The sequence below is a fragment of the Acipenser ruthenus genome, chromosome 21 (genome assembly GCF_902713425.1).
Source record: "Acipenser ruthenus chromosome 21, fAciRut3.2 maternal haplotype, whole genome shotgun sequence".
Taxonomy (NCBI): domain Eukaryota; kingdom Metazoa; phylum Chordata; class Actinopteri; order Acipenseriformes; family Acipenseridae; genus Acipenser; species Acipenser ruthenus.
In genome coordinates, this window is record NC_081209.1 from 10,053,343 (window position 1) to 10,065,451 (window position 12,109).

At 40.0% G+C, this 12,109-nt stretch overlaps 1 protein-coding gene across 3 annotated transcripts in view; it reads right to left on the minus strand.

Annotated features, from left to right (window-relative positions):
* Positions 1 to 12,109, minus strand: part of LOC117428232 (tetratricopeptide repeat protein 28) — a 445,426-nt gene that overhangs the window by 51,580 nt on the left and 381,737 nt on the right. For all 3 annotated transcript variants that reach the window (XM_058994785.1, XM_058994784.1, XM_058994786.1), the window contains one exon: positions 9,968 to 10,133. In XM_058994785.1, coding sequence (XP_058850768.1) covers positions 9,968 to 10,133 — 166 coding nt within the window. The remainder of the gene's footprint in view (positions 1 to 9,967; positions 10,134 to 12,109) is intronic.

Here is a 12,109-nt window from a genome sequence, read left to right on the forward strand (position 1 = left end):
AAAGCTTTATTGTCAAAATGAGGAGAGCTGCTGAGATGGCAATTCACAGGAGCGCATGCAAACTGGTTTGAGATTCAGTCCAACAGCAAACTAAAGCAAGTATGGCCACCAAATGCTTACTCACAATACAGGAGGTCGAGTAGAAGGGTTAGGAAACTGATCCGTGTTGGATATTTTCTACGAAAACAAAGCACCAATTTGTAAAAGTGCAGTGGTCTGGATATTAAAATTCATTAACTGAACATGCAGGCTTTCCTTTGATACACTGACAATATAACATAAAGAACCCAAATACAAAGGACTACAGCTAGTGGTTAAGCATGGAAAGAATCAGAATGGTCTGAGGGCTCTAGGGAACATGCTTTATTCATTTCATTTAATGGGAGCTGGAAAGAACGTTTTAGGAACTTGGAAGCAATTTACATCTAATTCCCTATAAGTGAGATTTCTTTTGTTACATTGGGAAATTCCAAAATTTAAATACCCACAGCTTGCCCCCATACAGTTTGCTTCAATTATGTTAAAAACAAATTCTTAGTCATTTTAGCTGACAGCATAGCTCCATAAAAGTTTTCTGCCACGCGCATCCATTCATTATACAGGTCTCAAATATGCAGTGTTGAAAGAAACCATATTATAACAAACATGTATTTTCATTTTTAAAAATCTGGTACTACATTAGGTTAAATACATCTCTGTTTGCAAGCCAGGTTTTTAGACGGTCTTGTACTTCCTGTGTCATTTTACCTGGAGGGTAATACTGTCCCCTGATTTAGGTGTTGTGAGTGGAAGCTTTAATGAGCCTTCCATTCTCACAAGCACCAAACTTGGCATGGAGTGGCTTTTTTATTTAAACAAGCATTTCATGTAACATTATAGCCTATTTATTTGTTATGTTAAAATGAATACACAGGCTGTAGCTGCATAACATCATTATGTTAATAACCCTGCTGGTTTGTGTGATTTGTGACAGCAGGCATATTTACCCTGCAGAGAACCACTGGATTTGATGCCAAATCTTGGCATGGCTCCCCCGCTGCCAGTTTCTGCCCAGGGGGAAGCTGAGTAAAAATGAAGACCCTGGTCTTTCTCAGCAGGAGATAAGGCTTGTTTGAGACACAGATAATCTCTTTTCCATAGTCCCCTGGTGCGTTTGGAGACTGCATGTTTATCAATGCAGCACACATGGCAGAGTGCTGCTAATCCATACACATTCCTCTAATGACTGCACTGGATGGAGCCCATGCCGCACTCATCTTCCATCTATTAGAGAACCTCAGGTTTTGTGATGTGGTTCCTGTCTCTTAGTAATTACACACATTTCATAGGCCCCTGACAAAAATAAGATGGGTTTGAGATGCAGACCATTGGGACCACCAAACAAATTTCACGTGTGAACTGAGCTGTATTGAAACACAGGCCTCCATAGGGAAAAGGCATAGGGGTAGTGAATTAGCCTTATATCAGAGTTAAAATGTCATTCAAATTGCTTTTTGTTACATTCCCCTGATTATTTTATGGGGTTCTTAATGTGAGCGGTTCTGAGTCCTGTCGCTCCCACATCGTGTTCTTATCGTTCTTCTCTAAATCTATGTTTACCCAACTCTGAGATTGCACCGGGACTGAACAGCCTTCCTGTTCCATTCAAGTCATGTGCCAATGTGACTGATCCGCTCACCCCAACTACTATATCAAGACAGAGAGAGTAGGGGGCTGACAGAGTTGAAAGATTACATTGTCACATGATAGGAATGGAATGACTGTTAGTCCCAGCACTCTGGATTCTCCAGACAAGGTAATAACTCAGTATGGGAGAAACAGAACCCAGAGGCACTCAGAATAATCACAAACACCATACTATAGACACGGAAGTATAAAAAACTCAATTCAAATCACATTTCCAACGACTTACTCTTTGTACTCAATAATGTATATTTTGACTACAAATCAGCTGCAAATGCATGGTACTAAACATATAAAAGCGCACTTATGAAAATACATTGAATAATGATTGTGACAGAGACAGAATGATTCTTGGTGATAAATCTCCCTCCTGACCTGTGAGGGCGCTGTGTAAAGGGAACACATTGCCCTGGACTGGATGGCCAGACAATTCATTCCCAGGGCTAGGTGGAAGTCAGGCATCTAAAAAGGGGGTGGAGCTTCGGCAGCTGCGGATTGGAGGAGCGGTTGCAATCATTAACCAAGGGGCCGTGATTGATGGTACATAAGAGGATGTAGAAAGGTGACCTGTTCCTTTGTATGGTTAACGCTGAACCGGAAGGAGAAAGTAATTGTTATCGTGAGTGTTTTGTTTGTTTTGTCTTGTCTAAAATCTACTTGTTTGTTGTTAATAGACGGCTAACACGATCCAGAGCTGTCACTACAGGCCAGCACAAAACCCAGACAACACTGCACTTGTTCGTGATAAATTGTATTTTCACCACGAGCACTACAGCACTCACTTTGGACTTGTGTTGGCAATGTGTTAATAACCCAAAAAAAGATTCTTCAGCTAATAGATACATTTCCCCCCAAATCCAATTTAAATGCAATAAATATTCAATCAGAAATGGTATGGTTTTTTTTCCCACAGTAAAGGACTTAACATCTGTTCTGTGATAGCAGATTTGGCAAGATGGAGAGAGAGAGAGAGAGAGAGAGAGAGAGAGAGAGAGAGAGAGAGAGAGAGAGAGAGAGAGCTAGCGAAGAAAAGAATAAAAGGAACAAGAAAAATGTTTAAAACTAGCATTGTTTTTATCAGAAATTGAAGTGTTTTCTAAAGAGGTCGTTAATTAAGATAACATGGGATTTAAGAAAGGGTAGGCACTAATCAGGTTTGTCCCACTCAAGCCTGAGGAGTTGAGATGTTGAGGGGTTGAGGTGCTCAGTACACAAGAACACTCCTACAAGCATCGCTACACCAGATTCCAGAGCCTGAATCCCTACTAACTCACATTCCAAGATGCTTAGGATCCAATATTGCCACCGCTAGTGGTTTGAGGTTTGGTGATTCACACTGGGAATGTTACCATATAACCTATATTTAGGGGCCTCATTCAAAACTGGGGACCCTTATGCATTGATCGTGTCTGTATGTCTGTCACATTCTAGAAGCACAAAAATGGCCTTGATTTTGCACCAGCCTTCATCAAACATTTATCATGCACTCCTAGCCTATACATACTTCAGACTGAATTTGACTATAATTGGTCTAGTATACATGCAAACATTACACCTTGCAATTTGGTCTTGGCTAACTGGAATAAAGAAATGAATGTACTGAGCTGAGGGTGGTGCTCAATTCAAACGGTCTGGGTTGTTCAGATTCTCCAGGCTCACCAAGATAAAGACCTTGGTGTTGTAACACACTCATCGCTGCCAGCAACCACACAGTGTGGGGAAGCAATCAAAAAGGCAAACAGAATGCTTGGGTATACAGCCAAAAGTGTAGAGTACAAATCAAATGAGGTTATGATGAGGTTGTATAAAGCAATTGTGAGACCCTACTTAGAGTAATGTGTCCATTCTGGTCACCACAGCACAAAAGGGACACTGTGGCCCTGGACAGAGTCCAATGAAGAGCAACCTACGCTTAATGGACCGAACTACGAAGATAGGCTGAAAGAACTGAATCTATTTAGCCTGTAACAAAGACGAATCGAGGAAGACTTGATTGAAGTCTTTAAAATCATAAAAGGAGTTGGAAAAGCGAATCCTAAACAATACTAAAAACCAGGGCCATAGGACACAATTGAACATTAAGTGGAGACAGACTAAGGACGAAGGGTAGGAGACACTACATCACACAGGGAGGGGTGAGGGTTTGGAATGGGCTACCTAGTCATGTTGAGGCAGAATCACTTGGATCCTTTTAAGACCAATTTTACAAAGTTCTGCAATACATCAGCTACTAAGAACCGGGGCTTAGATGGGCCGAATGACGTCTTGTTCATAAATATTCTTATTTTCTTATGTTAACCATCCCTCATATGAAACACACAATACAGTAAAACACAGCCACAAACCAAAGTGATAACAATCTGACATTCAAAATAGGTCATTCAACATCCTATTAAAAGCAATTGTTTGCTGAAAGAAACACACATATGTACTTAGTTACTAAGGTTACAGAATGGTCTTTCATTTCATCACATGACCTGAGCTGGATGAACACATTTGTTTCAACAAAACTGCCTATTTAAATTTAGATGACAAGGTAAACTTATTTCTCTATTTTTAGGTCAAGAATGTGCAAAATGCTCTTCTGACTCAACAGGGTAAATAAATCACATTGTTTTACTGGTTGAACTTGAGTGCTGCTCCACAGAGCCCCAGCTGTTCATTAACTGAATCAGACTTGAATCTCCTGAGGTCCCTGGAATGATACATTTCAACCTCTGGACAGACTGCACTCAACAAAATGGTTCCTGCTGCTGGCTTTGGCCTAAGATTCTTTTAGGTCTTTTCATCAAGACTGCCATAACATGCAGATATGTAAAAACGATGCAGTGTTCTACGGTGTTGTTCATGTAAATATGCGAAGGTATACATATGAAAATGTGTCTACAAATATTCCCGAAAGAGTAGTATATCCTGTTTGACTTCTATATGTTAAACATATTTAAAAATAGGAGCGTGGTTTAGGACTGCCAATAAAAAGTTGTAATGTACAGAATCGTATCAATATGAGACTAGAATAGTCCAAACACAAAGATAGTCAAGTTCGAAAACAAAGATTGTTCAAAAATGTGTCTAATTTCATCAACTGCATTTTATTGGAATTTTGTATAAATGGAAATCAGTTGAAATTATAGTAACCTTGGTGTGTGGTTCTGCCCCATCTCTCAACCTCCCTATTTACACCCAGGTCACACCCGTATTCCCCTTTTTGTTTAAGAAGCACAGTACTGTGTTTCTTTTTTGTTTTTAAAACATTCGCTCCAAACAAGCCCGATCGAGACCCTTACAATACAAACAGAAACCATCAGAATGAAAATAGGGGAGCAACTGAGTCAATTTGAGAAGGACACCAAACCAATGAATGTGGAACAGGAACCGACAAGTAGTACAGCTCTGAAAGCAGACGGCACATGTAACAATCACAGGGGGGCAGAGTCCATCACTTCAAACAGGACATGTTGCCACCTCAACCGCCACAGCTCAACCGAGCTTCAAAAACACACCATACCCACGAGTCCCGCCCCCGGGATACAAAGAACCAAAGAAATTAAAGTTCCTTCGGTCATACAACCAATCTCAAGACACTGACGTACCAACAGATCACTGCAGACTGCGGAAGGACACGACACAATTTAAAAAACAGGAAAAAAAGAAATAAGAAAATAAAAAAATAACATAAAACAACTCAATGAAGCACTGTATATAAATCTAATATGCCACAGCCTAAGTGAAAATATCGGATTTATTTTTTCCTTTTTAGCCTAACAAGGCTAACTTGTAAAATAAATTAAATATTGTCATTTGGGAAATGTCATATCCTCTCTATCTATGTTAAACAGATCCAGAAAACACACACACAGATTTCAGAAAGAATGCATAATGAATGCAAAGACAAGCTTTATAATTTGGTGCGTGTATAAGGTGATCTGTGTAGTGAACTCTGCACTGAATGCTTAACATTCCACTGATGCTCTTTGTTCAATTTGTGCGGCGAAATGAATACTAAAGCTTTAAATCCAAATCTCATGAATACAGTGCCGCTGAATATAAGTGATGAGGTCCCGTCGTTCCCTGGCACACTGATCTCATGATGTATTTCAGTGAATAATGAAGGATCTCTCTTGTGGGTTTCAGAGGTGGCATATTGCACCCGGTGAAGTGGAAAAGAGCTCCCGGCATCCTATCGAACCACTCAATGATCCTTTAATACAGCAGGATTAAGCCAGCCAACTCTCACAATCTCATCCCTCCTGATTAATGAACTTGGAGCGTGAAGAACCATTTTTGAAATATTAATCAAATAAATCAGTTTTCCGACAATTCCGTGCGGAAATCCCTTTCATTGCTTGTTATATTTGCAAAAGATCCCTTAAGAATGACTTGTTCTCAAATTAAAACTGCTATCTGTTCTGTGTTGATGTGAAAACGATGTCATTATGTGTCGATCGCTTTCACTTCAATGGTACAATCAGACCGTGTGATCTACGGCACAGAAGATTACTTCTTTCTTTTTAGCAACCGGATAGATTATCTCTATGTCCCAAAATCAATACACAAACAAACTGTTTTTATCTGCTTTGTCTGGAGAATCATAAATGCTGGGACTGACAAGCCATTCAAAATCACTCCCTCTCCCTGTCTTTATGTATGTAGAGTAGGTAAGTGGGGCTAAGAGGGTTGAAAAGTCACATTGTCACATGGTTTGAATGGAATTAGGAAGGCTGTTCAGTCCTGGCTCTTAGGATTCTCCAGACAAGCTCAAAGCAGCTCATAGAAGCTCAAAGGAGGGCAGACTTAGAGAAACATGTCAAGGCAATATGGGGACAGCATAACACAAAACCACTCAGAATGAGGCAAACACCATCAAATAGTAAGGGAAATGTTAAAAAAAAAAAAAAGCACTTAAATTCACATTTGAAGCTACTACTATATATAATGTAATTTCACGGGACAGGAGCAAGGGCTGTGAGAGGTAAGCCCTGGGACTTGAAAAAGGAATTCTGTGCTTGTGACTTTAGGAAGATGACAGGTTTTTCCTTTGGCTCGCGGAGAGCCGTCCTCACGGAGGTGAGACCAAACCGATCGGCCTCCATGGCTGGGAAGCAAGAGTTACTTCCCCCAAGGTGAAAATGAAGAGGAGGATAGAGGATACATTTGTGAAGACTAGAAGTCGCTCCGACTAACAAGGAATGCCTACGCTTAGGGAGATCGGCCTTCCTCTCGGCGGTTGAGGCCAGTTCGGCTGCGCCTAAGGTTGGGAAGTGAACGTCACTTACCCCCAGAGGGAGACCGTGCAGAGGTGGCACAGCGTTTTGGAAGAGGAGGGGAAGAAGGTGGAAAATGCAAAAAGCAAGACAGAGAATGAGTGTTTGACCCAGGGCTTAAATAGGTAGGTTAATTGATAGATTGGCTGGATGGACTAGGTAGGAGCACCTGCTCCTGCCCCCCAAACCACACTCAATGGTTACAATAACATTGTTTAGTGTCTAACATTTTTTTTATTCTCAATTAATGTATTACTTATTGCAGCTTTACTGTTATCATCCATCGATTATTATAATAACTACTATACTACAATTTTGCATGTGACTTGGGTCAGCTTACAAATATCTGGCATGTGACCTAGGAAAGAGGCCCTCAGCAACAGTGCCAGTGTTTGTTCTGTACTAATTAAAAACAGTAATAGATTACAAAGCAGGAAGTGAGGCACAATACCCGCGCCAACAGAATTAGCAACAGTTGTCTATTGTTTATGTCACGCTCCATCTTATGCTAATTTCAATTTCTACCTCTTCAAGACTGGTTTAAAATATTATATTAGCGTTGCTTTTTTCCGGTGAAGCATATGAATAACATTTAGTTTCCAAAATTCGTTTCTTCACCGTCCAACACTCTTCTTAAAAAAAATGCCACAACTGCGTTTTCCACATACCTAGCAGTCAATTCAGTGTAAATGCACATTATTTACTCTTAGCCTCAAATACAGCTGCGTTATTTCATTTACATGGTACAATATTACTCATTTGACACCACCAGTTTTAAGCAAAGTAACTTTATAACTAATGACTTTAAGTTTTCTGTTTACAGGGACTTGATATTGCATTGACTTTTTACATCATGTAAAACGCAACTCCAGATTAATAAGAGACCTTTAGTTTCCAACAGGGAATATCACAGCATGAAAAACAAGATACCAGCATCAGAAAAGGGGGTCCAGTCGCTCTCAGGGAACAATGCTAATTCCTTTTGCAATACATAAAGACAATAATTCCACACAGCTGGGAACCTACAGTGGCACATTCATACCACACCATAAAGAAATGAAATTGCTGCCGGTGTTATAATTGGTGTATTGGGCTTGGCTTCTAATATGACAGTAATATACAACAGGACAGGCTCTGAATATCAATCCCTGTGGACCTGAGGTAGGTTCAGCTTACAGTTTCCAACTGGACACAATACCCCAGGGACCGTGACCGCCTCTTTCTAATACTGTCTCTCAGCGCCTGGTCCCTTCCCTTGGCATGCTCTGCTGTAAATACACGCTCGGTGCCTGAGGGCTATTGGAACAAACTGACTGAAGCAGATTATCCCACTTCTAACAGTGGCAAATAAAGCATGTGCAATGCTTAACTTGAGAATTGGCTCAAGAGAAGAATGGCTTTCATTTTCCTTTGCTAGCAAAAACCTTATGAGAGTATGTCAGCGACAGGCATATAGCCACTTGTGTAAATGCAAGCCTGTAGATAAAAAATCAGAGCTATCAATTAGATCACTATCCACTGATTGCGAGGGGTAGTTAACTGTAATATAGCTTTGTGCGTGATACTATAGGAGTACCCGCATAAAAATGTTTTAGCAGCTGTCGCGGCCATGATTGTACTTACATCAACTATATGTGGTCATCAATCAGGAAACCCGGACGGAGCACGCAGCCCGGTTTGAAAAATACATTGTAAAAAAACATAACAAACTGGATTATTCCCCGGTTTAGCAGTTCATTTTGAAATTCCAAAGAAGCGCAAACTATATACAGTCAGTTTTCTTCAATGTGCACAACTTATTTACATGTTGTTTGCCAGGAATACAAGCTTGTCTATGGCTGAACAACTACGATTGCAAGTATTTAATTAAAGTATTTTTTGTATAAACCTCCTGTGATAGAGAGAGAAAGGATCGATGCTGTAAATCTCCCTCCTGATTAGAAAAGGCGCTGTGTAAGGGGGAAGGTATGCTGCCTCCTAGATCTACCACCTCGGTGGTAGGTGGAAACCAGAAGGTGACCATATTAGGAGGGGCGCGTAGCTGCAAGTACTCAGGACGATTCCATTGCAGTCAGCTGCGGGGCAGCCCTCTATTGGAGAAACCATGGCGACGCGTTGACTGCAGGGAGGAGTTTGCTGGGTACAAAGGGGAAGCAACTACGTCAAAACCTCCCCTGTATTGTTTTATGGTTTTTGGATTACATGTGTTTTGTGTTGCAGAGGAGGAGTGAGCCGCGGACCGGCAATATATAGAGCACGTCCCTGCACTGCACAGCACCGCACCATGCTTCTCAGGACCGAGAGTGTGTGGACGGACAAAGTCCCGTTTTTGTTTACTTTTTGTTTTTGCCGTGTATAGGGGGTGGACTTATTTGAGTTATTGTTATTATTTTTATTATTATTAAAACATGCAGACTGTTTTGGGAGAAAGACAGTGTGGACCTGATTTATTCACTGCACCGCTGCACCTGACCACACCTCCCCATTTTCGTTTTATATGTTGCATTTCACGGGGCTCTATATATAACTAAACTCCAAAACAACTGTTTATCATTTTAAAAAAGCCAATTTGTTAATACATCTAGTAAAACTAAAGCAATTAACCAAAATATATAGTATATACATATATATATATATATATATATATATATATATATATATATATATATATATATATATATATATATATATATATATATATACAGTATATATATTTCTTTGCTTGTGTAAGTGTGGTAGAGTAGGTGTTCCCGACCTTAATTTAGAGTCTTTAGGACCCTGGGTGGGGGGTGTGGGGTTGGGAGACATCTACTACTCCATCTTGGTGAGGGTGGCTTAATTATTATTATTATTATTATTATTATTATTATTATTATTATTATTATTATTATTATTATTATTACTGTACATCCTTAATTGCATCTCCTTATCTCTTCAGATTCTGATACTTTCAAACCCCAGTCCGTTTGCACTGCACACTACTCCCAGCTCTCATGCTTGAGATGTCTGCCCACACTGACCTGGTGTAGTGGGACTCAATGCCCAGAGCCTCCCTCACATTGCTGATGTACTGTTCCAGCGTGGAGCTGCTCACACTCTGCAGGCTCATGCTGCTGCTCTCGTGGGGGTCGGCACTGCTCTCCACCAGCCCCTCTCCCAGGTACACCTCGTGGAACTTCAGGATCCCTGAGGGAACAAACACAACAGGGAGCTACTGTCACACTTCAGTGTCCGAGACATGACTCAATCCACATCCGGGGCAGGCAAGTGGGAGCCAGAGCCAAGCATTCTCTGAATTGTGCTCAAGGCTCCTAAGAGCACTAACAAAGAGATAAGTCGAATGAATAGGCTTGGCAGGAGGTTTTCTTATGCTCGGAGACCAGTGGACAGACCTGTCTCAATATTACTGAAGTCAGATGCCGGCACATTCTAAAGGGACAGATTTGTGTAACACTTTACATTAAGTGTATCTATTTACTCTGTATTTAAATAGTAGTTATGTAGTAAAATACATGTGCACTTGCACATAGTTACAATGTCATTATGCATCGTTACAATGTACTTAATGTATATTTTAACTCTAAACCCAACCCTAACCCTTTTCTGATACAATTGTGTACTTACTTATATAGGGGAAAACCAACTTGACAAAATTTGGAGCTCAATCAGCTACCAGGTACAGGACAAGCATAGATGGGCCACATGGCCTCCTCTTGTTCGTAAATGTTCTTATGTTAATTATTAGTACAGTCTTCAGAGGTTTGGGGTAATCAAAGTTTTTACTATATAGGGCTCCACTCACTTTGTTAAGTTTAAAATAAACATGTTTGGGATAATTTACTTTATTATGCTACTTTCAAAAATACCTCTGATCTCTGTTATGAAAACATATGGCACAGGTTGCAGTACTATATAATGTAGTCTTCAGCACTTGAAATGGGCTGCTACTTACTACAATATCCCAAGAGACGTTCCAGACGCTCTTTTGTGAAATGTGGTAGCTTTATTTTCATTTGGTGAGAGTGATTACACTGATAGTCTTAAAACAGCATGGCACTGTTTACAGTGCGCACCTGTTTCTTGTTTGCTTTACTAAACCAGAAAATCTCCACGGAGATCAAAATGTTTTGCCTCCAGGTGGTTCTTTAATTAATTAAATGGCAGGTTTGTAATAAAAACAAATGCTAATTTTCTTTTATTTTTACCTAAAGGATTATATTACCTGGCTGACTAAACATTAAGTTTAAGTACATTTTCCCATACCCAGGCCATTTGGTTAATATTACACAGGGAGCAATGAGAATTAACATTAGCAGTAATGCAACTTTTAAGCTGAGGGAACACAAAGCCACTGTGTGCCTTGGAACATGGTTCAGGAGACTAGGTTTCAGGCCACTGCATGGCACACCAGGGGAGACTTGGGGTTTGATACAGCACAGTTGCCTCAAACTAGGTGCCCTAGAACCAAGTTACAAGCTACTGTTCCTGAGAAAGTGTCTTTGTGTTCCCTTAGTTTATAAGTTAATTGGTACAGTTGACCCTGTCTCTTATTCTATAAGAGTGTCTTCTTGTTAGCAAAAGTGAGAAGTGTGAAACAAGATGACACACTTATACCATAAGAGTACAGGGTCAACTGCACATATGAACTTCTATTCAAAAAAAGAATACAATACATAGTTCATGCCTTAACTGGCATACTGTATGGAAAAATCATTTTGATGTTTTTTTTTTGGTTTACAATGATAATGTAAACAACTTTGCTGTTGTAGAACATATGTCTAAAATTAAAGACAGCAAAGCAATGTGGTGTTCCATTGGAAATGCACCACAAGACTGGCACTAGACACTTCCAGAGGATGTTGCAGGGTTTTATTAAAGATATTTGCAATCTAGCCTAATAAACGCTTATTTAGTCTGTAGCATCTCCAATAAATTTTAACCAGAGCTAAAGAGGGTTCTGTAGTATGGTACACAGTGTCCCTTCTTGTGTTCTTCATCTCCTACACTGCATCATGCAGGCATAAAGTTGGACACAGAAAAAGGATAAAGTTCTATGAAGATTTTCCCTACAAGTAATAAGTCTGTTTGCTATCAGAGTTGTTTTACCTTTAATGAAATTACCAGACGGTATATTTGCAATAATGAACTTCTCTGTTGCCACT